Source organism: Malania oleifera, chromosome 2 (genome assembly GCF_029873635.1).
Source record: "Malania oleifera isolate guangnan ecotype guangnan chromosome 2, ASM2987363v1, whole genome shotgun sequence".
Lineage (NCBI taxonomy): Eukaryota > Viridiplantae > Streptophyta > Magnoliopsida > Santalales > Ximeniaceae > Malania > Malania oleifera.
Window position 1 is genome coordinate 13,208,798 of NC_080418.1, and position 27,049 is coordinate 13,235,846.

General features: G+C 34.6%; 1 protein-coding gene across 2 annotated transcripts; it reads right to left on the reverse strand.

Annotated features, from left to right (window-relative positions):
• Positions 1-835: 835 nt before the first annotated feature.
• On the reverse strand, positions 836-25,714 carry LOC131147978 (oxysterol-binding protein-related protein 3C). 2 transcript variants are annotated; one of them, XM_058097682.1, is made up of 11 exons: positions 25,312-25,710; positions 23,174-23,267; positions 19,298-19,414; positions 19,128-19,200; positions 18,919-19,037; positions 18,722-18,843; positions 18,188-18,364; positions 2,920-3,064; positions 2,066-2,244; positions 1,647-1,894; positions 836-1,491 (listed from the first exon to the last, which is right to left on the reverse strand). In XM_058097682.1, the coding sequence occupies exons 1-10, from the start codon at positions 25,407-25,409 to the stop codon at positions 1,648-1,650; spliced, it is 1,371 nt and encodes a 456-aa protein (XP_057953665.1). In that variant the 5' UTR covers positions 25,410-25,710; the 3' UTR covers positions 836-1,491; position 1,647. The 2 variants fall into 2 exon arrangements, with proteins under 2 accessions (XP_057953665.1, XP_057953664.1); XM_058097681.1 differs by having other exon boundaries at positions 1,476-1,894; positions 25,312-25,714.
• Between the last annotated feature and the right edge of the window lie 1,335 nt (positions 25,715-27,049).

The window sequence follows — 27,049 nt, forward strand, 5'->3', positions numbered from 1 at the left end:
CCTAAAATACACCAAGCAAAGCAAAGCAAATTTGACAGAATAATTTATGGCAAATTAAGCAAATTATCCGGTGAGATACTAAAATTCATATCTGACTTAATTAAGTTGAGAAGTTATGGCAGCTTAGATTGAATAATCCGTCACAAATAACAAATAATCCATCATTCCCATCCTAATATAACTTCTTCTTACGATCCGATCAAAAAATCATTTTGTAATATAATAACTAGAGTTATTTTTAAAATTATAATTTAATAATTATTGAACATTAAAAAACAATCACAAAATTATATATATTTTTTAATTTTTTCAGAAGACTTATTTTGATTAGGTGGAAATAAGCATTTGAACTTGAATTTAAATGAGGGCATACAACATATCCAAAGTATATACAATAAAATAATACAAAAGTCGAAAGTAAAACTTAGTTTTTAACAACAAAGTTTATATTATTTAAATTGATGCCTAATAATCATGAGCATATGAAATTATCAATAAATTTAAAGATTGGTTATTAACATATATATATATATATATATATATATATCCCTCAAACAAAACCTTAATTCTACCACTGATTCTAAATAGAGGTAGATAAAAAAATTTCAACCATATTCAACTTACAAACCAATTATATATTAATTTCACCACGTCAATTTCAATTCTAATTAACTTGTTTTTATTTATTTAACCCAAAGGTACAAAAGACTTATTTTTCTGCCCTTTATTATTATTATTATTATTTTAGTAAGCACGATAAAATATCTTCAAGAATATGTCAAAATTTGAAACTTCTACCTCAATTTTTTTAAAAAAAAAATAATATAAGAGATGATTTACCTCCTATTAATAAATAGGAAACTAGCAATAGTCTTCTATATTCCATTAATGACTTTAACTGACTCGTCGAAAGAAAACTTCAACGAGTTGTCCACTGCTTCACGGGATTAAGTTTAGAAGGGGAAAAAAAAAATAGAAAGAATAGTATATGATGTTGTTTCAAGGCTACAAATAAAACTAATATCACCCACAACTCCAGTCGCTGACAGCACAGCTAGCCTAATTTCCTCAAAGCTGGAAAGAGAACAGACTACACCCCGTACATTTCCAAAGCCGCTGCCCTATTTTCCATCAAATCATGATAGTCATTCAGGAAGGAAAATCATAGGGCCAGTTGCCCCAATGGACTTGAAGAGAAAAAAAAAAAAAAAGGAGGTGGATTCATGCCCACAAATTGAACTCCAACACCCCCCCTTCCTGCTTCCTCTCTCCTCCACATAAAGATCCCAGTTGGCAATGGACGCGCCATGTGGATACTCACCCCTGTATCCACAGAAAGCAGCTGCTCCTTCATCATACTGATGTCCTTCGATCAGGCATTTTAAAAAAAGAAAGTCGAAAAAAGGGGCCTTCAACTCTGCTAAAATTCTTCCCAAGGAAAAGAGGTGAAAGCAATCACACGAGGCAGGCAAATGTGATGAAAACTGAGACCTATCAAGCACAATCTATATAAAATTATGAACTGGGATTACAATGTACAATGGCCAACAACCTTAGGTTCCCACCGTATCACACCACCAAAAGGTTCCATAAACTTAGCAGCAGAATCGATGCAACATAATCAATGTAATAATGGGATGGAGTACCTCATTCCAGACTCAGATTACCATACTGCCACGGATTGAACTCCGTTGATCTAACATCATCTTCATTAACAAAATCCGATCCATCAACAGCTGCTCGGTGTTCAATGTATTTACCATTGAATTGATAGATTTCCAAGTCACCCCAAGGTGTAGTTGTAACCTCATCCGTCAAGTCAAACCATCTTGGTGTAAACTGATGCCCCTTGGCCTCCCGGTTTCTCTTCTCAGTTCGCTGCCTTTCTTCCAGACTGAACAAGTGAGATAAAGTCCAAATTTAAAAGCAACACCATTTCAAACATAGCTTCTTTTTTAACTGATAAGAAACTAAAATGCACATCTATGTTCTATTTATGGGCACCACAAAGAAATGCTTAAGATCATTGGTACAATATAGTGAGTGGGAGCAAGAGAAGTGAGACCTGCTCTTTTCAGCACCAGCTTTTGATAAATCACCCTTCTCAAGTGCATATCTATCAGGACGCAAACGAGAATCTGATGCCAACAATTTCTTAGGGGCAGTGTCAAAGCTGTTTATTTTATGTGCAAAATATGTGTACTGAAATTTGTCATTCTCTGGAGTATCAGCAACATGCCAAGCCTAAGAACAAAAGCACCAGAATAGCAGCCAGTAAGTTCAATTACCAGTAGAGACAAAATTAGCCACCAATTATAGGAATTAAAAAGGATGCACACAATTGCAAATAATATATCATGCCTCTTTTGCCATTTATCCCTGGTGCTAAATACATGCATCTACATGAGTATTATACTCCGACATTTATGGGATATAAAAAATAAGCGCACGACATCTCCGAATCAAAAATAAGGACGAGTTTGTCCATGCATATGTAAAGCGTGAATGGCAATAAAAGAACAGATAGAAAACTAGAGAAACTTTGAGAAGTTTTGGTCATGTCACATCTGCAACAAAGACCAATGAATGCACCAGCCAATATGAATGCGGAAAAATTGTCAGTGGCACCAATCAAAGATCATAGGCAGCAAGGAACTTATCAAAGATGCAACTAATAATACAGTAGCACCATAGACACAAATACTATGTTGTTTCAACAATGCAGTTCAAAAGTTGCAGTTCAAAATATATCAACATTCCAACATGTCAAAGAAATGCAGACCTGATACATTAAGATACATGAACGAAAGAAGTTAAAAAACTATATGTACTAAATGAACAGAAAACAAAAAATGAACCTCAGTTCCATGTTTGAGGTAATTATATATATAATAAAAACAGAGTTTAAATGAGAGCAACCTCTTTCAGTTCTGTGCCTGGAAGAGGTTCCCCTTCCAAATCGCAAGGTTGATAACTCATAAACTCATTCCATTTCCCTGTCATCAATATTTTAGGTTCCTCATTAGCATTATATACATATCCATCGACTTCATAGCGACCAGCCCTGCAATTGCAAACAGGTTCTAGTTAAATAACACCAGCAGCAAGCAAATGGATTGCAGGTAAACATGATACAATTAAAACATTTCAGAAACTTATTTTGGATCAATCAGTGAGTGTGACAAAACATACCCCACGTCGATTGTATAGTGGGTATACACTGGATGTGCAAGGTAGAGGGCTGCGCATCTAACAGAGCAACCCAACCCAACAACTAAACAAACCAGCCTGAGTTGAATTTTGTTAGATGCCACGAAAATACTTGGGAGAAAACAATAGTGTTGGTTCAGATGACAGGTTGACGGGGTAAAAAATGGTGATCACCCAAACCAACTATACAATAACTTGTTGTACATGGAAGAGGGCTGTGCATCTAACAGAGCAACCCAAACCAACCAGCCCCAGTGGATTTTGGTTAGTTGCCACGAAAATACTTAAGAGAAAACAATAGCGTCGGCTCAGATGGCATGTTGATGGGGTAAAAATTGATGATTGCCCAAACCAACTGTACAATAACAAACAGAAGTCCCACTAGGAAGAATTGACTGCATGAGTTTTCTTCTCCCATTCTGCAAGATCTAAGGCAGTATGCTCATGAAGTTGAAATGTTGTCAAATCCTTCTCAAAACATCTCCAAGTTATTCTAGAGCTAGCACTCCCCCCTTCAATTATCTAGGGGTGTAGGTGAGTCGAGGCTCACAAGCTAGTTTGGCTCGACTAACTCTATAACTCAACTTGGATCAATTCTACACAATTTTGAGTTGAGCTTGAACTACTTGAGTAGTTTAACGAGGTTCAAGTTTCAGAATTCTAACTGCAAGCTTAATCAAGTTAATTTTATATTGTGCAAGTAATCATATAAATTTATATATAGTGAAAGCAAGCCCTCAAGCCAAAAGGCTCCTCGCTTTGTGAGAGTAGGGGGAAGGTCATCACAATCTATGCAACCTTACCCCTACTTTTATGCAAAGAAGCTATTTCCTTAGACTTGAACCCGGTACAACCTGGTCACAAAGTAACAACCTTGTCATTGGTCCATGCTCGCCCTCATTATATCCAACCTCATTGGAACATTATTCAGTCTACATTTCAAATGTCCAAAGTCCTAGAGCTTAACATGAATGTCTTCATTCCTTGTTTTGTCATTTAAAGTTATGCAATACCACTCACACATCTTACCATTCTCATTTGTGTAGCTTATACATTTTGGATATGTTGTTTCTTTAATACCCAACATTCTAATCCATGGCTGGTCTTATAGCTGTTCAATAGAATTTCCTTTTCAATTTTAAAGGTACTCTACCATCATGTACCTCTCCAATTTACCTCACATGCTCCACCTCAATGTATTACATCCTTAATTTCTCCCTCAACTTGCATAATAGATCCGATATACTGAAATCTAGTTCTACTAGGAATTTTTTAACTATCAAGTTTAATATTTTCCTACTATTTGATGTAGGACAAGAAGCAACACCTTGGAAAGATCCTCGTTGGAGAATAATTAAGAAGAATTGGGTAAAGGGATTGGTGTTTAGGTAGTAGTTAATTGTGTTAGTTAATTAGTTATTAGTACAAAATTATGTGTCTTTGGGAGCTTGTATGTAATATTTGTGTATTCCAAGGATATGTGTGTAATGTAATGTAGTTTTAGGGTTATATGAAATTTCATGTGTTAGAGACTTTCTTCTAAATAGGGTGTGAAAGCCATATTGTAAGAGCCCCTAGTAACTCCTCTCCCCTCTCTTCCTTCTTCCTTCTTCCCCTTTCCTTCCTTCTCTCTCATGGTTGCAGATCATTGATGCTGCCCCTGATCTTTCTCTGGTTTAGACCCTTTGTTCTGTTCCTAATCGCCAGTTGCCCAGCAGTATCTGCCCTCTTCTTATTCTGTTCTTCGACCCCTTTACTTCTTTTCTCTTCTTGTTCTAGCTCTATCCCAAAATCTCTTCTGTTCTTCGATACCTTCTCTTCTTTTCTCCTCTTCTTCTAATTCTATCCCAAGAAGAAGCCCTCTTCTTCTTCTGTTCTTTTCTTCAACCCCTCTTCTCTCCACTTCTTCTAGTTCTATCCCAAGAAGATGCCTTCTTCTCCTGTTCTGTTCTTCGATCCCTTCTCTTCTTTTCTCCTCTTCTTCTAGTTCTATCCCAAGAAGATGCCCTCTTCTTTCTCCTGTTCTGTTCTTTGACCCCTTCTCTTCTTTTCTCCTCTTCTTCTAGTTCTATCCAATGAGCTCTTCTTCTTCTTAATTCTTTCCATCTCTCTCTATTTCTAGCTTTCTACCCATCCTTCATAATCTCCAGTCCTAGATTTCACCCCCCCACAAAAAAAAAAGAAAAAAAAACCTGAAAAGCAGTTCTGAACTATTCAAAAAATTCCAGTTGTGCCCCCATTTGTTCGAACACCACTTTCCAAACACCCATCCCATTGAAAACAGAACCCCCTGAAACCCTTCCCCTCAAATTTTTATCACCACCCAACCAGCGATGTGTCCCCACATGCCAGCAGAAAGTTTTCTTGCTGTTGGCCCTCTTAAATCCCTAATTTACTGGGATTCTTTCTGCTACCATCATCACCATTGCAATGCCCATTGCCTGTTCTATCTTTCCGATTTTCATTTCCGAAATTCACTGCTGGCAACTCACGCGCCAGCGAAGAGCATGAGAAAAATTTCCACCTAACTTGCAATTGCCAGTCCCACGAGAAATTGGTCCATCAACGATATTTTGATCTGTGTCAAGATATTTTGATTATGGATCTTATATTTTGCGAGCAAGCGTGATGATTTGTTACAAGAAACGAGAAATTGTTGCATCTAGGATCAAAAATCAAGTTTATTGCTGCATTTTGTGAATTTTCTAAGTGAATTTGGTTTCATTTCAGCACAACAATCAAGACTACACATGAATTGAATAAGGTTCTTGAGAAATTAGGAGTCAAGTTTAGGGGTGAGCAAACGGTCGATTCAACCAAATTCGGGCAATTAAACGAATTAACCGAAAATTTCAGTTAATAAATGTTGTTAACCAAACCGACCGAACTGCCAAACCTTGCCTCACCGAACTCGACCAAATTTAACCGAAATTATTTGTAATTAATTGCTAAAAACAGTATAAAATTATAATTAATTGCGAAAAAAAAAATGTGTGAACATGTTGGGGAACTGATTTCCTTTTACCACAGGGACCAAAATAACCAGGGAATGCTCCAAAATCCAGTAACTCTACAACCATGAAAAATCTTTCTTCCAACTCACCTCATTGCTGTTGAAGTAAATCCCATCCTCCTTCACCAGCCAAAAGCATTTCTTGAGATCGAAACACCGGTGGTCGTCCCGGTGAACCTACAACGCCTCGAACCTCTTCCTCCGGCGATCCCATTTGACGGTGCATGAGAATTGGACAATTCCCTAGGAGTCGATCCGGAGTCCCCAACTGAACTCTTCCCCCTCCTACAGTGCTCGCCCCCCAAGATCATCCTCTTCCGACGAACACCATATCACCAGCGAAGTTAAAGAGTTGGTCCTGAACCCATTGGTCACGTGAATCTCGTACTCCGTGCCTTGGAAATACTCTGGCTGCCTCAGCGCCATGAAAACGATGCACAGCATCAAGCAAAAACCCTAGCCCTCAGCTCCACCTTTTTTCCCCCCAAGTCGAGCCCCATCCCTTTAACATATAATAATTTATATATAAAATTAGTTAATTAATAAATCGGTTAATCGGTTAACTAAATTAATATGTTTTGTTAATCGAACCGAAACCCGATTCACCGAATTTTGGTAAAGCCCAACTGAACCAACCAAATCGGCTTTTTTACCCGAACTGAACCGACCAATTTCAGCCTGTTAAATCGGTTAATTCGGTTTTCTACAAATTATGCTCACCCCTAGTCAAGTTTGTGGGTGAATTGTGTTGAGGGCTTTTGGTGATATATAGTTGCAATATATATGAAAATAGAATGTAATTTCTGTATTTCTTGAATTCAATATTTTGTACATCCCAATTTACAATATATAATACAATCAAAGGCTCTAAATATGGACATGATCTCTCTATAGAATCATTCTCAATAATATACAATCTTCTATATTTACCTACTCTCCTAATTTACTCAATATACCCAATGATACTTGGGATTTCAACACTCCCCCTCAAGTTGGATCATAGATATTGATCATATCAAACTTGCCAATGAAATCATCAAAGTTCCGCTATGCTAACCCTTTAGTAAAGATGTCTGCAGTTTGTTCCTTGGTAGGTACACAAGTCATACAGATGGTTCCTTCTTCAACCTTCTCTTTGATAAAATGTCAGTCCACTTCCACATGCTTAGTCTTGTCATGTTGAACTGGATTGAAAGAGATACTGATGGCTGCTTTGTTGTCACAATAGAGTTTGATAGGGAATTTCATCGTAATTTGTAATTCTTCCAAGAGTTTCCGTAACCACAATCCCTCACATATTCCTTGTGCAACTGCCCTGAATTTAGCTTCAGCGTTGCTTCGAGCCACTAATTTCTGTTTTTTGCTCCTCCAAGTTACCAAATTTTCCCATACAAAGGTGCAATATCCAGTGGTAGACCTTCTGTCTTTCGCTGATTCTGCCCAATCCACATCTGTAAAGATCTCTACTTCCTTGCTTTCACATTTCTTGAAGAAAAGTCCTTTGCCCAAAGAAACCCTTGAGGTACCTAAGGATCTTATACACAACATCTAGGTAAGTTTTTTTCGGTGAATGCATGTGTTGGCTTACCACACTTACCACAAATGCAATGTCGGGTTTGACATTCGATAGGTAGATTAGTTTACCAACCAATCTCTGATACCTTTCTTTTTCAACTGGTATTCCACATTCTTCGACCCTTTTCATAGCTTCAATCGGAGTTTCACTAGGTTTGCAACCAAGCATGCCAATTTCGGTTAGGAGACCAAGGATAAACTTTCGCTTGATACCTTTTTTTGATCTAGCAATTTCCATTCCCAAGAAGTACCGCATTTGTTCCAAGTCTTTAACTTCAAACTCAGTAGCTAGGACTTTCTTTCACCTTTCCATCTCCACTGTATCATCCCCTATTAGGATTATATCATCAACATATCTATCAGAATTGTTTTCTTACCACTTTCAGACTGTTGGAAGAACATAGTGTGATCTGATTGCCTTTGTCAATATCCCTAAATTTTAATCACTTTTGCAAATCTGTCGAACCATGCTTTGGGAGATTGCTTGAGTCCATGCAAGGACTTCTTGAGTTTACATACTCTGTTTTCTTCACCTTTCTTACTAAAACCTGGCGGTATCGTCATGTAAACTTCTTCTAACTCGCCATTTAGAAATGCATTCTTAATGTCGAGTTGCTGTGGTGGCCACTCTAAGTTAGCTGCCAATGAGGAGAGGACCTGAACTGTATTCAATTTTGACACTAGTGCAAATGTCTCCATGTAGTCAATGACATAAGTCTGTGTAAATCCTTTTGCAACAAGTCTGACTTTATATCGTTTAACTGTCTCATCAGCTTTATATTTCACTGTGAAGACCCATTTACAACCAACTGGCTTCTTCCCTCTCGGCAAATTCATAACATCCCAAGTTTCATTTTTCTCAAGGGCCCACATTTCCTCCATGACAGCCTCCCTCCATTCAGGAATTTCCAGGGCTTCCTGAATATTCTTTGGAATTTTCATCCTGTCAAGGTTAGAGGTAAAAGCACGATATCCTGTAGACAGACTTTTATAAGGCGTCTTTTGACCAGGGATAAAGAGTACATGACCTAGTTTGTTTTTTGACTGCAATGGGTAAATTGATGTCATCAGGTGCAGACTCATCAGAAGAAAGCTCATGGCCATTGATTACCTGACCGGGACTGGGCGTGGACTCATGGTTGTTCGAAGTTATCACCGGTTCCAACTCTTTTGGTGCCTTAGGCATGAGATTCTCCCTGTTCTTTGTTTTCGGCTTTCTTGACTAAACAAGTGTTTCCTTATTAGTTTGTTTTTCTGCATCTCCCCTTGAGTTTAAGTGATCATTTGCATATGACAGGCTAGGAAATGATGCAATTGGAGACTCAGTAGATGGGTCAGGGAATGATGTAATGGGAAGACTCAGTAGATGGCACGGATTCAGTAGTATAGAAATCAAAGAACCGATCTTCACTCCACGTCTCTCCCTGAAGAGAGGGCTTTTGGAAAGAAGGAGTAGTTTCAAAGAACATGACATCAAGGCTAACAAACATTCTTTTGGAGACAGGGTCATAATATTTGTAGCCTTTCTAAGTAGGAGAGTAACCAATAAAGACGCATTTAATGGCACGAGGTTCCAATTTATCCCGATTGTGAGCATGAAGATGAACAAATGCAGTACAACCAAAGATTTTCAGAGCAAGATTGGAGCGGAGTCGAGAGTTGGGGAAATATTCCTGGAATTTCTGGAGAGGAGTGGCAAAAGAAAGGACCCGACTCGGCATTCGACTAATGAGATATGTAGTTGTTAATGGCATCACCCCAAAAATAGTTTTTCATATTTGTAGTGAACATCAATGCCCGAGCTACTTCAAGTATATGTCTATTTTTGTGTTCAGCAACCCCATTTTGTTGAGGGGTATCCACACACAAACTTTGATGAACAATTCCATTTTCTTGAAGATAATGTCCCAAGATAGCATTGAAATATTCCGTACCATTATCAGTACGCAAAATTTGGATGTGAGTTTGGAATTGTGTTTGAATCATGGAGTGGAAACTGACGAAAATAGAACGGACTTCATATTTATCTTTCAACAAGTAAACCCAAAAAATACAAGTATGATCATCAATAAAAGTAACAAACCATCTCGTGTGAGTGTGATTAAGAGAGCGTGAGGGCCTCCCATAAATCATTGTGAATCATAGTAAAGGGTCGGGATGGTTTGTATGTGAATTTTGGAAAGGAATTATGCTAGTGTTGTACAAGTTCACAAATCTCACACTGAAATTCATAAGACGTTTTATTTGAAAAAATGGAAGGAAATAAATGTCTTAGATACTGAAAATTTGGATGATTCATCCTAAAATGCCATAACAAAATTTCACTATCACTAGAAATAGATGCAGGATCACAAATAGTAGTTTTAACCTCCTCAAAGTAGTAGAGTCCCTCACACTCTTTAGCACTACCAATTGTCTTCCCCGATGATAGGTCCTAAAAAACACAATGAGAGGGAAGAAATTTAGCATAACAATTGGAATTTTTATTCAGCTGGATAATGCATAGTAAGTTGCAGAATAAATTAGGAACATGAAGAATGGACTCTAGTGTGATGGAGTCAGAGAGTCGGATATTTCCTTTGCTTGCAACAGACGAGAGTGATCCATCTGCAATTTTAACTTTCAAATTTCCATGACAGGGTGAATATGATGAAAAAAGATTATAGGCATCAGTCATGTGGTCAGAAGCACCAGAATCAATTATCTAAGGAGTTTTGGATCTAGAGGTTTAAGGCTTGCAAAAAATTACCTCTTTGGGCTAAAGAACCTGAAGAAAGGATCGATGGTGTTCAGTTGAGTGAAGGGTCTGAGTCTCGATGGAAGAAAGTTGGGGTTTTGAAAAAAGATGCTCCTTTGAAAGATGAGCTTTTCACTGAGACTCCCATAAAAAAACTATAATTTTCTAAGGACCCAAAATTCGAGTCCTTCACCAAATCAAATGCCCCATTACTGCCCGTAGTTGCAGAATCACCATCGCGAGCACCGTCGATAACCTTATCAGTGCGATGATCAACAGCCATACGTCTTTGCGCATCGAAGTTACTGAGGTGAACCAGGGACTCTTCATCAAGAGGGGTATCGAAGTCGTCGCAAGTCGTGTCTTCGTCCTTCAAATTATCTGACACCGAAACCATCAGGATTCTAGTGGACTCCATAGGAATCCCGCCAAAGCCCGACGAATCGACAATGATATTATCCTTTGATTTGCCATCGGAATGGGAGGCGGCGAAGATGCTCTTCTTGAGGACTTGAATACTCGCAAGATTGGAGCAAAGAACAGAAGGCCTCCTCCATGGATTCCTCTTCGTCGCTGCATCTAAGGTTGTCGATCCCCGACGGTGAGAGCCCAAGAAGTTCGGTGGGGTCTTCCCATCTTGAGAAACCCACGATGGAGGTGGCTTCAGAATTGCCGTCGAGAGTTTCAGAGGAGCTTGACCCTTTGCTGTTCACGGCTCCGTCGACCATTGCTAACTAAGGTTTAGAAACCCTAGCTCTAATACCATGAAAATAGAATGTAATTTCTATATTCCTTGAATTCAATATTTTGTACATCCCAAATTACAATATATAATACAATCGAAGGTTCTAAATATGGAAACAATCTCCCTATAGAATCACTCTCAATAATATACAATCTTCTATATTTACCTACTCTCCTAATTTACTCAATATACCCAATGATACTCAGGATTTCAACAATATATAAAAATAAAAATAAAAATCCAGCACCATGGCAATAGTTTAGTGGAAAAATGAATGTATCACTTGTATGCAACTTTATTTGGGACCTCATCCAGAGCCTTATGAGATATCTTGGGTTAATATCTCTGCTTTACATGTTTGTGAAAGAAGTTTGGTTCCTATCCAAATGGGTGAATATCTTGCTAATGTTTGCTATGATATCATCATACCCATGAATATTGGTCATGTACTCCTAGGTTGGATGATTTGGGTGTGACTCAAGGACTTGAGAACAAATATGCCTTCCACTATAATGGTGAGAAGATCATTTTGAAGCCCGCTTTACCAATCAACCAAGAATTCACCAGAGTTGCTCAACTTGAAAGACACTGCAAGGAAGGAAAATGCATGTGTTTGAAGGCATCCAAAGTCTTTCAAACATTCCTATTGTAGAGTTTGTCATCCTTGATGAGTTCGTTAATGCAAATTCTCAATTCAAGTCTATGGTGCTGTCAATGGAGCGAGGTTTCTTGTACCACTCAAGTGTTGGCTTTCGAAGGGTCCAAGTTTGCTTCTTACTTCTAATCCTCCAACATTTCAAAATTCTAGGTTGAGTTTTGTTTTTTGGTTTGTTTGATTTTTTTTAATAGGGGGGAGATTTGAAGTAAGACAAGACGCAAGACCTTGAGAAAATCCTTGTTCGTAATGGGTCAAGGGATAGTTGATATTAGTTGTGTGTTTGGTTTAATTAGCATAGGATTATGTGTATTTTTGGGGGCTTGTTTGTAATATTTGTGAATTATGGGGGCATGTCTGTAATGTAATGTAGTTTTTGTGGAATATGTGTAATTTCATGTGTTAAGAGGCTTTCTCATAAATAGTATGTGAAAGCCATGTTATAGGAGGCCGTTGAATTTGAATTGAAAAAGTGAAAGTGTGTTTTCCCCCTTGTATGTCCTCTCCTCTCTTCCCCTTCCTTTTTCCCCTTTCCTCCCTTCTATCTCTCATGGTTGGAGATCATTGGTGCTGCCCCTGCATCACCATCCCTCCAAAAAAATGACCAAAATTACATTTAAAGTATTTTGTCTTACTTCAAACGTTAACATTCTAAAGCTTCTCCCCAAGATTCCAGCTTAGATTATACTTCTCTAGTTTCAACAATCAGTACAATATCATTTGCAAACAAGCTGCACAGAATCTCATTTTGGATGTAGGTCGAGCAAGCCCATCCATAACAAAAATAAAAAGATAAAGACTCCAGGTAAGACACACTTTATACACCTATTGTGGTTTGTAAATTTTCAACCTCTCCTCGTAAGAGTCTTAAGACTAGTGATTATCTTGTTGTACGTATCTAAATGACATTTTATATACCTACCAACTCCTTTTTTTTTTTCTAGAACACGCAATATAGCTTCCCTAAGTACCACATTATAAGCTTTCTCTAGATCAATAAAAACCATGAGCAAGTCCTTGTTCTTTTCCCTAAAATTTTCCATTTATCTTCTTATATATATATAGCCTCTATGACTGGTCTCCTGAGCATAAAACCAAACAATTATTTATTTATTTATTTTAAATCCTCATTTCTAGCTTTAGTCTTTATTCACTTACCTTTTCCCGAAGTTTCATTTTATAACTCATAAATATAACTCCACAATATTATTACAATTTTTAATATCTCCTTTATGTTCATGTATTTAGAGTGCTTTTCTTCCATTCACCTGACATTCTTTTAATCCTCATAATTTTGTTCAAAAAATTAGTTAACCATATTAATCTATTATCAAGTTAGCATTTCCAAACTTCAATAAAGAAGTCATCAAATGCTATAATTTATATTATTTTAATGTTCTTTAATGCAACCTTAAACTTCATTTTCATTAAATATTTTATTAAAATAAGTTTGACATCTTTCTTTCATATCTTCTTCCTTAATGAAAACACTATCGTCCTGATTTTTAATACATTTCTCCAGCTCTAACAATTTTGAATGTTGTGCCCGTATCTTTCATACTTAGTATGATATTGAAACTGTCATATACTCTAAGTTCATCTTCACTCACAATGTTTTCTCATCTTTTCTTGCGTCATTTTACCTTTCAAAGTTCTCTACATTTCAGCACTTCTGCCTAGGGGTGTACAAAAATTACCGAAAAACCAAAACCGGACCGAAATCACAAGCAGTTTGGTTTTTCTGTATTCGGTTTCAGTGTCAGTTTTTGAAGTTATAAATTTTCGGTTTCGGTTTTGGTTTCAAAATATAACCAAACAGTAAAACTGAAAAAAAAAACCGTTTTAAATTAATATATATAATATAATTATTAATACACACACACACACACACATATATGGGCTTGGGAGTCGTAAGGGACTAGGGTTTCAGTATACTCACACTGCTCTGAGTGCTCCCTGCAACTCTGCCTGACTGCCTCTCTCTCAGACTCTCAGTCTCTCTCCATCAGTCTGTCTCACGACTCTCAGTCTCTCTCTCTCTGTCTCACACTTGAAGTCGACGCCAGGCAGCGCAGCTGTGCTGCACCACTGTCGTCGACGGCTGGCGGCCTCTGCAGCTCTGCCTCCGTCCCCTGTCATCTCAACTCTCGAGCAGCTGAGTACCTAAGGTACGGTTTGCCTCTGCACTCGCAGATCCCCTTGCTGATTTTAAATTTTCTCTTTTATTTTGTGGATTTTTTTCCATTGATGCAGCCATTCATCATAACAGGAATTAGTAAAGTTTTGAAATGCCTAATTCGTTGCCAATTTACTGGAATATTTATGCTTCTTTTTATGATTGCCTCCGGTGTTCAGGTTTGAATCTGTTCCATCAATCAGTCTATTATCTCTTAACAGTCTATATTGCACCTTTTTGAGGCACCTGTTAGATTGCCCATGTTGGGGCACCGTGAGTTGCGGTTTGGTTGCTAGGTCGACAAACCAAACTGTTGGATTGGTTCATTGGGGCAAATCTAAGCAATTAATTCAACCTACGAGATTGTAATATGACCCGCCTGCATAAATTTAAGCACCTTTATTGTGTCTTGTACAGATGAAGCAGGCTATCAGAGGCTCAGAGCGCCACATTGTGAAAAGTAATTGTTAAATATTTAGAAAATTGGTTAAAAACCGAAAAAATCATAACTGAACTGCCGTTGTTCAGTTCTCTGAGGGATAACACATTCGGTTCGATTTTTGGTTTCGGTTCAGGAAGTTCAAAAACCACACAGTTCGGTTCGGTTTTCGGTTTGGCCCATAACCGAACCGAACCAAACCGATTGCACCCCTACTTCTGCCATGCTTTAACCACACTCTTCATGTTTTAATCGTTTTCAAGACATCCTCATCTCACAACCAACTCCATTTAATGGCCATGCTTTTTCCTCAAACCCCCCCAAACCTCTTTTGCTATGTCCCTAATAGAATAAGCCATCCTACACCAAAGGTGTTCCTATATAAGTTATTTTTTATTGTAGAGTTGCCTTCATTTATCATTTTTTCTTTAAATTTTATTATGTTTTCTCCGTATAGGTTTCATGCTTTAGTTCTCTTATATCTATTTTATCCTTCTCTCTTCCATTTTCTAATGCATATATTTAGTACTGAAATTCTATGTTTTGTAGTTAAACTTGCACTTGGAAAGACTTTATAGTTCTTACATGATAAATTATCTCGCCTCCTAGCTAAGAAAAATGTTACTTGATTTATATTTTTTTGTCACTCTTGGGTAGCTTTTTGTTCATAGTTTGAATCGGAATCGGAATCGGAATCGGAATTGGAATTCACTAGAATCAAAAACATAATGTAGAATTCCTCTCTCATGTTTGGTTCGACACAAAATTGAAATCAAAATTGTATTAGAATATTCGGTACATATAGACAAAGGAATCTAAAATGAATACAGTTTATCAATTATAACATTATGATATAAAAATTTATTTAACTAATTTATATGAAATAATAATATTATAAATGATTTTTTACAATAAAATCATTTTGATAATCATATACTTGATTATCCTTTGCATACTATATTTTATCATATTTTTTTATTAGTATTTTGTTTAACTATATTATTAATATTACATTTTATCTTATATTTTATAATTATCATATTTTAATATGTAATCTAACATATATAAATAAAAATTCACACATTATAATATTATAACAAAATTTATTTTTTAGCATAAAATAATAATATACTAAGCAATAGTCGTAGCATTATATTTTATTACACAATAGTATTATACTCTTTTGTATATTTTATCATTATTATTTTACTATTATATATTAGTATTAATGATATTAATAATTAATATTTCATCTTATTTTAAGATTATATACAATAATATAATAAAAAATAATCATACTACAATTATTTCATAGTACTTCATAATTTAATACTATTCTATTATTTTTTAGTGTTATAACTTTATTATATATATTAAATAATATAAATATTAATAATAATGATTATAATATTTTATATTAAATTTTTAATATATATATATTTTTAAGGATATTGCAATAATAATATTATTTTTTAGATTTATGCAATATATATTATTCTATTATATATAATATTAATATTATTTTTAAATTTATGTAATATATATTATATTATATTTTAATAAATACGTGCGCATGTATATTTATTATAAAATACTATTATATTCTTTTGAATACTATATCATTGATAAAAATAAATATTTTATTTTATTTATTTTTAAGATCATAAATAATAATATAATAAATCAATAATCACACTGCAATTACATCACAATATTTTAATATTTAACACTAATTTAATAAATTTTATATGTTATAATATTGTTAAATATAATAATAAATATTAATAATGATGGTTTAATATTTCTATTAAAATATGTTATTACATATTTATATTTAATAAAAACATTTATATATTTACATAGTATAAAATATTACATTACATAAAACATCAGATTTGTAATATGTAGGGGCGCGTGTATGTATGCATATATATATGCGAATTTTAATGAGTTAAATAATAAATATTGTATTTTCAGGAATCAAAATTTGATTCCGGAGTAAGAGACATTAATCAAAAAGTAAGCAAAAGGGGAATCTCATTCCTGAATGGAATGGAAATAGGAATAGGAATGAGATTACTACAAAACAAATATTAGGAATGGAAACCAACCATTCCAATTCTGATTTGGATGGCTAAAGTTGATTCCCAATTACCAAATACCACCTTGAAGGATATTAAGTGTTATCTCTTTCTTTCTCAAATCACACATTCATTGTTATAAGGCCATATGACATAGCAACCCTTCAAAATTCAAATTATATCACCGGACTCATTTTTACCTCCATATGCACATCTGCTATGTATCCTTGCATAACCTTTCATGTATGACCATTCAAATCCACACCTATGAGAATTTTCTTACTGCCTAATATCACTCTTAAAATATTATCCACAACTTCCCAAAATTGCCTATAAGGGTTTTTGCTAAGCCTGCCTTGAAGGGCATAAGCATTGGTGTCCTTTATTATCTCTTATCCTAAAACCATATTAATTTTTATAATTCTAGTCCCCAGTCTTTTAACATCTACAGCACTACTTTTTAGGTCTATGTCCACACCTTATGTTCTTTTCCTCCTAGAGGAGACAAGCTTAAGTTCAATTTTTTAGTTTCTCCAGATCATCCCCCCCTCCCCCTGGTTTTCACCCACTTAGTTTCTCAAAGGAAAATTATATTAATTTTTCTTTTACCATTGTGTCATTCTACTCATCACAAGTCTCGTCTGAGTCTCAATTTCTAGCCCTACTCTGTCAAAGTATCCACATGAACATGTCCCTCCCTATCTGCCTCTATGTCTGTGTGTGCCACTTTTCATGATCATCGACTCTCATTAACAGTCTTTGACTTCAATACAAGCTTTTGATTAATTATTTACTTCTTATTTACTTTGATCAGATCAATGACTCCACAGCCAACAGAAATATGTAACACCTAGAGAGCAACACCATGCACATGCTGATAATTAGAAGTAACTCAAGTTATCACTTACTTCTTTTAAGGGAGAGTACATGAAGTTACAAACGATATACAAGCTGCCCTAGGCCAGCCACAGTGTTTGGAGACTCGGCCAATGTATTACATGGGATTGGACCTAACCATGCCTTACATGGGATTGGTCCCTCCCCCAAAGGAAGAACATCAGAGACTAAATGGAGGAAATTGTCACAAGCCACAGCCAACATCAGTAGTGCACTTTGGAGATCTTGTATATGAATAAGGTCTAGGAAAATCACATATAATCAAAACTAGCTTTTCTAAGGGAGGGCCTAGGGTGTTACACAAACCGAGAAATTAATCATTTTGAAACTTTTACATAAGTTCTTAAGAAAAATGAGGAAAAATAATAAGTATGCTGACACTAGGGATGTGGTAGGCATAAGAAGCAACCTTACACAGATTTATGAGGAAATAGGAACAAGCATCAATGGCAAGAAGAAACAATCAAAAATACCAAAAAAAAAAAAAGTGTTCTCAAGAGAATCAAAGTCATAAATGTATCTCAGATTTCTTTACATAACAGCGTATCTCAAAAGTTCTCAAATAACAATACCATCAAATTCACCCAAGTCTATATACAGAAACACAGATATTGTAGTAAGGATCCAAAAAGATTTCGTTAAAAGAACTATTGACATACCCAAACCAGCCACATGGTTGAAAGTATAGCACGACTTTGTCTCCAGTTGTCAAATTTATCATGATCATCTCCCCTGGAGAATCAACCCAAGTCCGTCCAAAAATCAGATTGTTTACCACTGTGGGAGGAGGCACCAAATCTATGACTACACCATCTCTTTTAAGAGTCACCCGCGTTCTGCATACAATAAAAACCATATGATGATACATTCTGTTTATGAGCTTTACAAATTAAATCTTGATAATGAAAATGAGAAGATTAAAATATATGATAACTAAAAAGAACCTGAAAACAGCCACAAAGACTTGAAAACCAACCACAAAAATTAATCAAACATATAATAAAATGTAACTGACACAATTCTTTATAATAAAAATTCAAGGAAGTTCATCTAATCTTCTGATGTATTATTTGATGATCAAAATTAAATGCAGCAGCATCTAAATATCCCAAGCATCTTGGACTCCCTGCCAATTAGATGAAGCATAAACTAAAAGAAACATAATATTAGTGACAAACAGACACACGTCTCACCTTCCAACAGGGTAGACATCAACGGAGTTTCCTAAAAATTTGGTTTTTAACTTTGATGTCACATCATATGTAAAATGCTCATTTTCAGCATGCCCAGCACTCATTGGGGGATGATGACTCACCTGAAATGAAAATGAGAAATATTAAAACTAAGCATGATGCTTGGAACTTGGAAGTCATAATCTTTAGAGGCTCACCTGCTCTGAAATAAATGTAATCCCACCATGATTAGCCATTTCATAAGTCTCACCAAGAATTGGATTAAAAGGCTTCCAAGTTCGCTGGTAAGCATAATACACAGATATGGCCCAAGATGCTGCAATTGATTTTTTAAAGAAAAGGTCCATTACATCAGATAATGCTTGTACATTAATTACAAAAAACAAGAAGGCAAGATCATACTTACAAGCATACACCAACCGCATGTATGGATCCTCACATTCATCTGCTCGATCTAAAAGGTGGGAGTACTCCATTAACTGCCAGGGCCATTGCACATTTTAGACCATGGCATAGGCTTCGCACAAGATATGAAAAGCAAACCCATGAACAATATGCAAGTAAAATCAAACAAACCTCTGCCATTTTCTGAAGCATTGTCATCGGCTCAAAAATAAGTACTGGAAGTGTCACCATTGATGTAACATCTGAACCTATATACTTGTGCATCATCTTCCAATAACTATCTCGTTCCTATAAGACCAGAAGAACAAGACAACTGTGAAAATTACAATTCCACATCTGTAAACATGACAGAGAGAGTGAGACAAAAGAGTAACCTGTGAACTGTGAAGAAATAAAAGAACAATTTCATTGTCAATGACAATGTAACATGGTTTCAAACTAGAAAAATCTTTCAGAAGTACACGGGTATGGGTAAACCATACAACCATGGGGAAAAGCACATGCCATATATCCATGCTCTATAGGCAATGCCAATGTTACTTCTGGAATCGAAATGGAATCGCAGTACAACACATGCTCTAAAATGTGGTACAATGTGGATATATAACATAGGTGTACACAGAAAAAATGTGTAATATTACTTACATATATTTAAGAGATGATGTTGATGTGTTTCTAAATTTAAAATAGGTTTTCTTCAGCGAAGGAGATCAAAAGTGATGGAAAAAAAATTCATAATATGACAGTACAACACATGCTCTAAAATTTGGTACAATATAGATATATAACATAGATGCATACAGAAAAAATGTGTGATATTTTTTGCATATTTAAGAGAGGATGTTGAGGTGTTCCTAAATTTAAAATAGGTTTTCTTCAGCGAAGGAGATCAACAGTGATGGAAAAGAAACTCCTAATGTGACAATCAACAATTATCCACTTTCAATAATAAATATATGTCATACGGAAATATCCAGTATGAACCATGGGTTGCTAGATTTAGGGTTCCAGAACAACACAGTACCATGTTTTGAACATTTGTACAAATTTACAGTTCGGTGGGTATTAGCACTAGTAAGTATGGGCAAGGCTAAAAATAACCTTGCAATTATTCCACTAAATATACACAGCACATTAAATGATTGTATTTAGAGTTGCCCATTTTCATTGTTAATACATGGAATATTTTGTCTGAAACATGGGGAATAGGCTCTAAATGGGACCTGCTCACTTTAAAAAACTTTAAATTAAAGATCAATATGGTTGCACATCTGAATACCCTTTAGGTAGCATTTGGTTCACAATTGAATCAGAATTGGAATCCATTGGAATTAGAAACAAAATATCAAATTCATCTCTCATGTTTGGATTGAACAAACTTGGAATCAAAATTGAATTATAGTGTTTGATATATATACATAGGAATCAGAAATGAGTCTAGTTTAGCAAATATGACATTATAATATAAAAAGTTATTCAATTAATTTAGTATGGAATAACAATATTATAAATATATATTTATTGTATAAAATAATTTATTAAATTATGCAGTAAATAAATCTTTACAGTAAAATCATTTTGATAATCATGTACTCGATTATATTTTGCATACCATATTTTACCATATTTTTTTATTAATATTTTTTTCACTATATTAGTAATAGTACAATTTATCTTTTATTTTATAATTATCATATTTTAATATGTAATTTAATATATGTAAATAAAAATCTCATACATTATAATATTATAACATAATTTATTATTTAATATAAAATAATAATATGATGAAACAATAGCAGTAGCATTATATTCTATAACGGAATAGTATTATATTCTTTTATATATTATATCATTATTAAATTTTACTTTTATATATTTGTATTTAATGATATTAATAATAAATATTTTATCTTATTTCAAGATTTCATACAATAATATAATAAATAATCATAATTTACTATTCTATAATCTTTTTACGATTTATAATTTTATTATATATAATACAAATACTAATAATAATGGTTATAATATTTTATGTTAAAAAAATTATTATATATTTATATTTACAGATATCATTATATTTAATGATATCATAATATTGAAATTATTTTTTAGATTTGTGTAACATATATTATATTATAATAAATATGCGCTCATGTATATTTATAAAAATAGTATTATATTCTTTTGTATACTATATCATTATTAAATTATATTATTATATATTTATAATTGATGATAATAGTAAATATTTTGTTTCATTTTATTTTTTAAATTATAAATAATAATATAATAAATCAATAATCATACCGCAATTATATCATAATATTAATAGTATTTTTAAAATTTACATAATATAAATTATACTATATTAGTATATTATATAAAATATCATATTACAATATGTAGCACCGCATGTATGTATGTATGTATGTATGTATGTATGTATGTGTATATATATATATATATATATATATGCATTATAATGAGTACGGTAATAAATATTGAATTTTCAGGAATTAAAATTTGATTCTAGAGTAAGAGACAACAGAAATCAAAAAGTAAGCAAAAGGGGGAATCCTGTTCCTGCATACAATGGGAATCGGAATGAGAATACCGCAGAATAAATGCTAGGAATGAGAATCAACCACTCCAATTCTGATTCCTACAGTTGCTTCCCAATTACCAAACACCACCTTAATTGCATCTTATTCAATCAAAAAAAAAAAATTATGCTTAACACAATTGAGAGACCACCCATCTTCTACTCTACCCTCCTCACTTCCTCTCTGTCAATGATCACCTACCCTCTACTACCAAGGGGCTTATCTCTCCCTAACACTGAGGAGCAAAAGTTAAGAAGCTTTTGTAGAACCAGCGGTGACCAGCCCCCCCGCGCCTCCAAAACTAAAAAAACCCTTGAGATTCTAGACAAGCAGTGAGCAGGACAGCTCTTAACTTTTAGTAATTTTTACCTAATATATCTGTAGTTTTTTCTATGATCTCTTTCTTTGGACTGTTGAGATGCCGGCATAAAAGCAGAGGAAGAATATCACAATCGATTGGATGGGTTTTTTTTGTTTTATATACGACATATCTATGTTACATGCATGAAATGCAATTTGCACCTGTCCTTTGTTTGCTATGGCCACACTGTATCTTTCAAAAGGCATGCAAAAACTCAACTACAAATACATGACATGGCAAAAGGGTCTCAGGTAGCTTGCTTTAAACAAAAAACTTCATTTCCACTGCCCAAAAGATTGGACATGATGAATAGTGCTTTAGCTGAAGGAATCCTGCTGCCATAATACAAAAACCATATGAGGCACCATTTACAGCTGTCTGGTCTCACTTGTCATTAACACACTGCCATTCCCATTCTAAGTTAAAATACTTTAATGATGATGTTGAAATCTTCTGTTTTATCCTAGCCTCCCCCTCCACCCTGGGGCGCCCCGCCCCGCCCCGCCGCCCAAAACAAAATCAAAGACCAACCAAAAGAAGGGAACTTAAACATTTAACTAAAGCTCAAAATCAAATCACGTAATGAGGGCCATGGGCCGAAATCAACGAATTCATGCATCCATTAATATATCTGGAATTATTTCAGCTTTGTGGATATACCTAAGAGTTCAAAAGGAGAAAATGGAAGCATTAATTACCTAAAATATATTACAAATTTTCAGTCAGATGGACTTTAACCTACAAAAAATGGTGTAATTTCACAATAAAACTGAGCTAAACAGAGGGGTAAACATAATGTAGCATTACCAGCAGACAATTGTGACTCATAACAGTTAACACATTCAGCCGTGAAGCCATGATATCTCAGGAACAGAGTTCTCCTAACTTTATAGAAGCATATAATAATAAGCAAGATACTCAAAAATAAATAAATAAATAAATAAAAGCCCACATAAATACGACAAATAAAAATGGAGAATGAGTTTAGTGTGCCGCTTTTCCAAAATCCAACCTCAACCCCCTGGCGCCAAAAAAAAAATCCGAAAAGAAAGAAAGAGAGGAAGGACGCAAACAAACCTCTTTCTTCCATCTCCCTCTTTGGGCCTCCTCCTCAGCATCTTCTTTGCCTCCCTCTGGATTTATAACCTCAACCCCCTCATAACCAAGCAACCTGAAGGAGGAAAGAAATAATTGCATCATTTAGAAGTCATATTCCTAGTCATGAAACAAATAGAGGTTGCCCATTGCAACAGATGGGTGACAATTTAAAAATTCTCATTCAAGTGGTACGAAGGCAAAATCTAAATTAAAAAATTAATCAGCTCCAGCATAACTGATTAACATGCATCTTAGCATTTAGCAACAAAAAAATAACATGTTATATTAAATTGACAATGAAGAAGCAGCTACAAGCCTATGATCATTTTCAATGAAAATCAATCAGAACTAAACTTAAGCAGAGGACCAAGATACTATAAACAAAAACGAGAGATCCACCACGAGGTGCTTGCTACTTAAATCTTCTTCTGAGATTTTGATCAATTTAAGGTCATATTTTCTAATAGATGGAGGATTGTCAAATCATTACTATCTCAAACTAAAGTAATTCTAGGTCTAAACCACTCCCCCTCCCCCAGTGGCACCAAATTACCACTAAAATTCAGTAATTAACTAGCTCACTCCTCACTATTCCATTACTTGTCCTATGTTGCAAGTGCTCAAACAATCCTCCTCATTGTGCTTCCCATATCTTATCTTTCTTATCACAAATATCTTCGTTCCTTAATTTATCTTTTAGGGTAATAACACGCATCCACCAGAGAATCCTGATTTCATCAACTTTCACATTTTGGATTTTCTTTTGTGTTTTTGCTAGTCACTTTTTGGATATGTTGTTTTTCAGTTGCCTAATCTAGTCGTGCACCTGAAAATTTTAAATTACCTGTTCCTATAATCCTGAGAACACCACAAAGAAGCCCATTTTTTACACATTACTGCAGAGGCAGGGACAAGTGTAACGCTAATTTCATTTCTCTTTCTTGGGTAAAAATAATTTTTTAATGAAAAGAACATCTGTCAAAAAGGGTGTGATGTCCTTACAAACTTGGTAGACTATCCTGGTGCCCAAGTGCCCCCCACAGCCCCTCCCCTCCCCTCCCCTCCCCCTCAAGGTAAATGCTACACACAGCAACTTGGGAATTATTATTGCTAAATCATCTACAAATTACACATTTACAATTTTTCTTTAAAATAAGATTTTGTAGCCTACAAATAAATTGCTTGAGTAAGAATAAACTTATTGCAGGGAATTAGACTAATAATGTTGTTTTCCTGGAAATAAAAAAAACAACAATTATTAATTTTTCAAGTAACAAGCACTAAACCTCAAAATGAATCCATAAATATTGACACCCCCCCCCCCTCAATCAAAAAGGGAAAATATTAAAAGAACATTTTAGAATTTTTTTTGCCAACCGTGAAAGCAATCTGTCCACAATCCCCACATGTAAAATTGTATAACCAAAACAGTTTTGTATGAATATTCACTGCATGAAACACTGGGGAGTGCCCAGCCTAGTAAAAACAACCAGACACACAATTGCTCAGCTCTTCACAGCCAAGGAAGCCAGAAATAATTTCCATAATTTTGGTATTCTAAAGCCTCCTATTTCTAGAACTCTTATTTCAACTTGCCCCCACCCTCTTTTGTTTTGTATAAAGAGAAAACTATCATTAAAAGCATCAAGGCTGCAACAACCGCAAATCAAATTTCTATAGTACTTCAGAAACTCAGCCAGCCCCATATTCTCTATTTCTACCATAAATTTGACAAATCAGAAACTCTTTTCAGCTAAACAATAGAACCATTTCTCTTTTCAAATATCAATTACGTTATATTTAGCCTGTCATGTTTTTAGTTTCAAAACTGTAGGGCGCAAAAAGCATAAAAAAAAATCAAAGCAGAAATAGCAAATTACGCTACACCATGTCACCAACAGATCACGAACGCTTGTTCAAACATAGCAACAACTTAACGCAGTTCCATCAGAGCAGGCATAAAGCTCAAGCCCACAAATAACATGACAAGCGAAATAGAGATCCACAAGGCAAAATTAAACATGAAGAATGAATCTACGAAGCAATAAGATGAAAAATAGAAATGACTCAAAATGGAATAATTATAATTATAATTATAATTATATAAAGGGAAGTACCCGTTGACAGATCTGTGCATAGCGCTACCAAACATGGACAAGCCAGAAGTCATGGCAGCGAAGAAACCCTTACTTTCATTCTTCTTAGGGCTACCCATCCCTAGAACAATTAAACAACCCTAATTCGATCCACCTGTTAGGAGATCCACCAAAGGCCTCCCTCCCTGAACAATCAATCAAGCGCGAGGGCCAAGCAACCGACGAATTGCAGAGAACTCAAACCCTAGAGAGAGAGAGAGAGAGAGAGAGAGAGAGAGAGAGAGAGAGAATGGGTGGCAAGGCCTGCGAGAAGAGAGGGGAATGTGTTTGGCAGTTCTACGGTTCTACCTGGTTTTGAAGTCTTTTCGGAGTGTCCCTCCTTTGGAGCAGAAGACTTCTGCTCCAGGTGTCTTGCGCTACTCGCTCGGGGGCGTCGAGTGAAATGTCCATTTTGCCACTGCACGCTGGCGCGTGTCCTCACGTACTTCGTGGGCGGGCGGGGTTTGGGAATCTTTCTGATCTGAATACTGCCAGCACAGCAATCTGACTGTTGGGCCTGGGGTGTGGTTGGCTGGGCCAGGCCAGGGCCCATCCCAACAGGCTCGGCCTGACCTTCCTTTTAGCGAACATATCAACTTTTTTTTCAAACAAAATTTCTTTTTCCTTCTTGGCGTTCGTTAATTAATGAATTTTGATTGATTAATAAAATGATTACATGGGCCTCCGTATCATATGGAGTAAAATATATAAAATTTACAAATTAAAAAAAAGTATATCAAATATATATTTTTATTTATAGAAATTTTAAAAAATTTATCTATATTAAATAAAGTATTTCTCACTTTAAACTTTAACTTTTATAATTAATTTCCATATAATTACAATAGCTAATCTTGTATTTAACATTATTAATTGAAATTATATACTTGCCGTAAAACCTGATTTAGAAATTATTATTATTTATTGTGCACATAATCTTTTAAAATAACTCATCAATGTTAAAAGTGTTTTTTTTTTTTTGGATTGTTTATGATCTTTTAATTTTTTTTATTATTTTTTTGAAGTCAAGTTTACTTTGTACAGTATCAAAAACAAAATTGTACAATACTCTTTTTATTTTTTTGAATAAAACATATACTTTGTTTTTTGAAATTAATGCATATAACAAAAAATATTTTTTTTATAAACAAATTTTTGAAACAATGAAAATAGAAAAAAAAAAAAAAATCGAAAGCCAAAGGAATTTCATGTGTAACTAATACCATTTTTATTTCATGAATTTTTGTGCTACATTTATCTTAAATTAATTATTTTTAATTAAAAACTCAAAGTTTGTAATCATATCTTAAAAAACTTCTAAATGCATTCTTAAACCATGTGGCTCTTTATTATTTTATTAATTATCAATATCAGTGAAAAAACGTATAATAAATTATTAAATGCAATTTTATTATTATTATCATTATTATTATATATATATATATATAATAAAATATGATTTTATTTGTTTGTCCCATGAAAAATTCATTTAAAGAGACTTATAAATATTAAGATCCCTAAGTTTTAAATTCACACATGTTTCTAAATGCTATCTTAAATACTAAATACCACTCAATATTTCACTCTCATTCTACCAATTACATAAATAAAATCTAATAATCTCTTTAGTCTTCACCATAATATTTAATTCTAAATAAGTTAGCATCTAAAATATAAAATAAGAAGAATTTTTTTTATAGCAATAAAAGTTTTCCAAATA

What these genes read in the sequence shown, in the direction of transcription:
- LOC131147978 (XM_058097682.1), bottom strand. Translation starts at nt 25,409, where the DNA reads ATGGGTAGCCCTAAGAAGAATGAAAGTAAGGGTTTCTTCGCTGCCATG. An exon ending in ATGCACAGATCTGTCAACGG is followed by an intron (nt 23,268 to 25,311) that starts GTACTTCCCTTT and finishes TTCCTCCTTCAG; the next exon opens with GTTGCTTGGTTATGAGGGGG. An exon ending in CATGCGGTTGGTGTATGCTT is followed by an intron (nt 19,038 to 19,127) that starts GTAAGTATGATC and finishes AATCAATTGCAG; the next exon opens with CATCTTGGGCCATATCTGTG.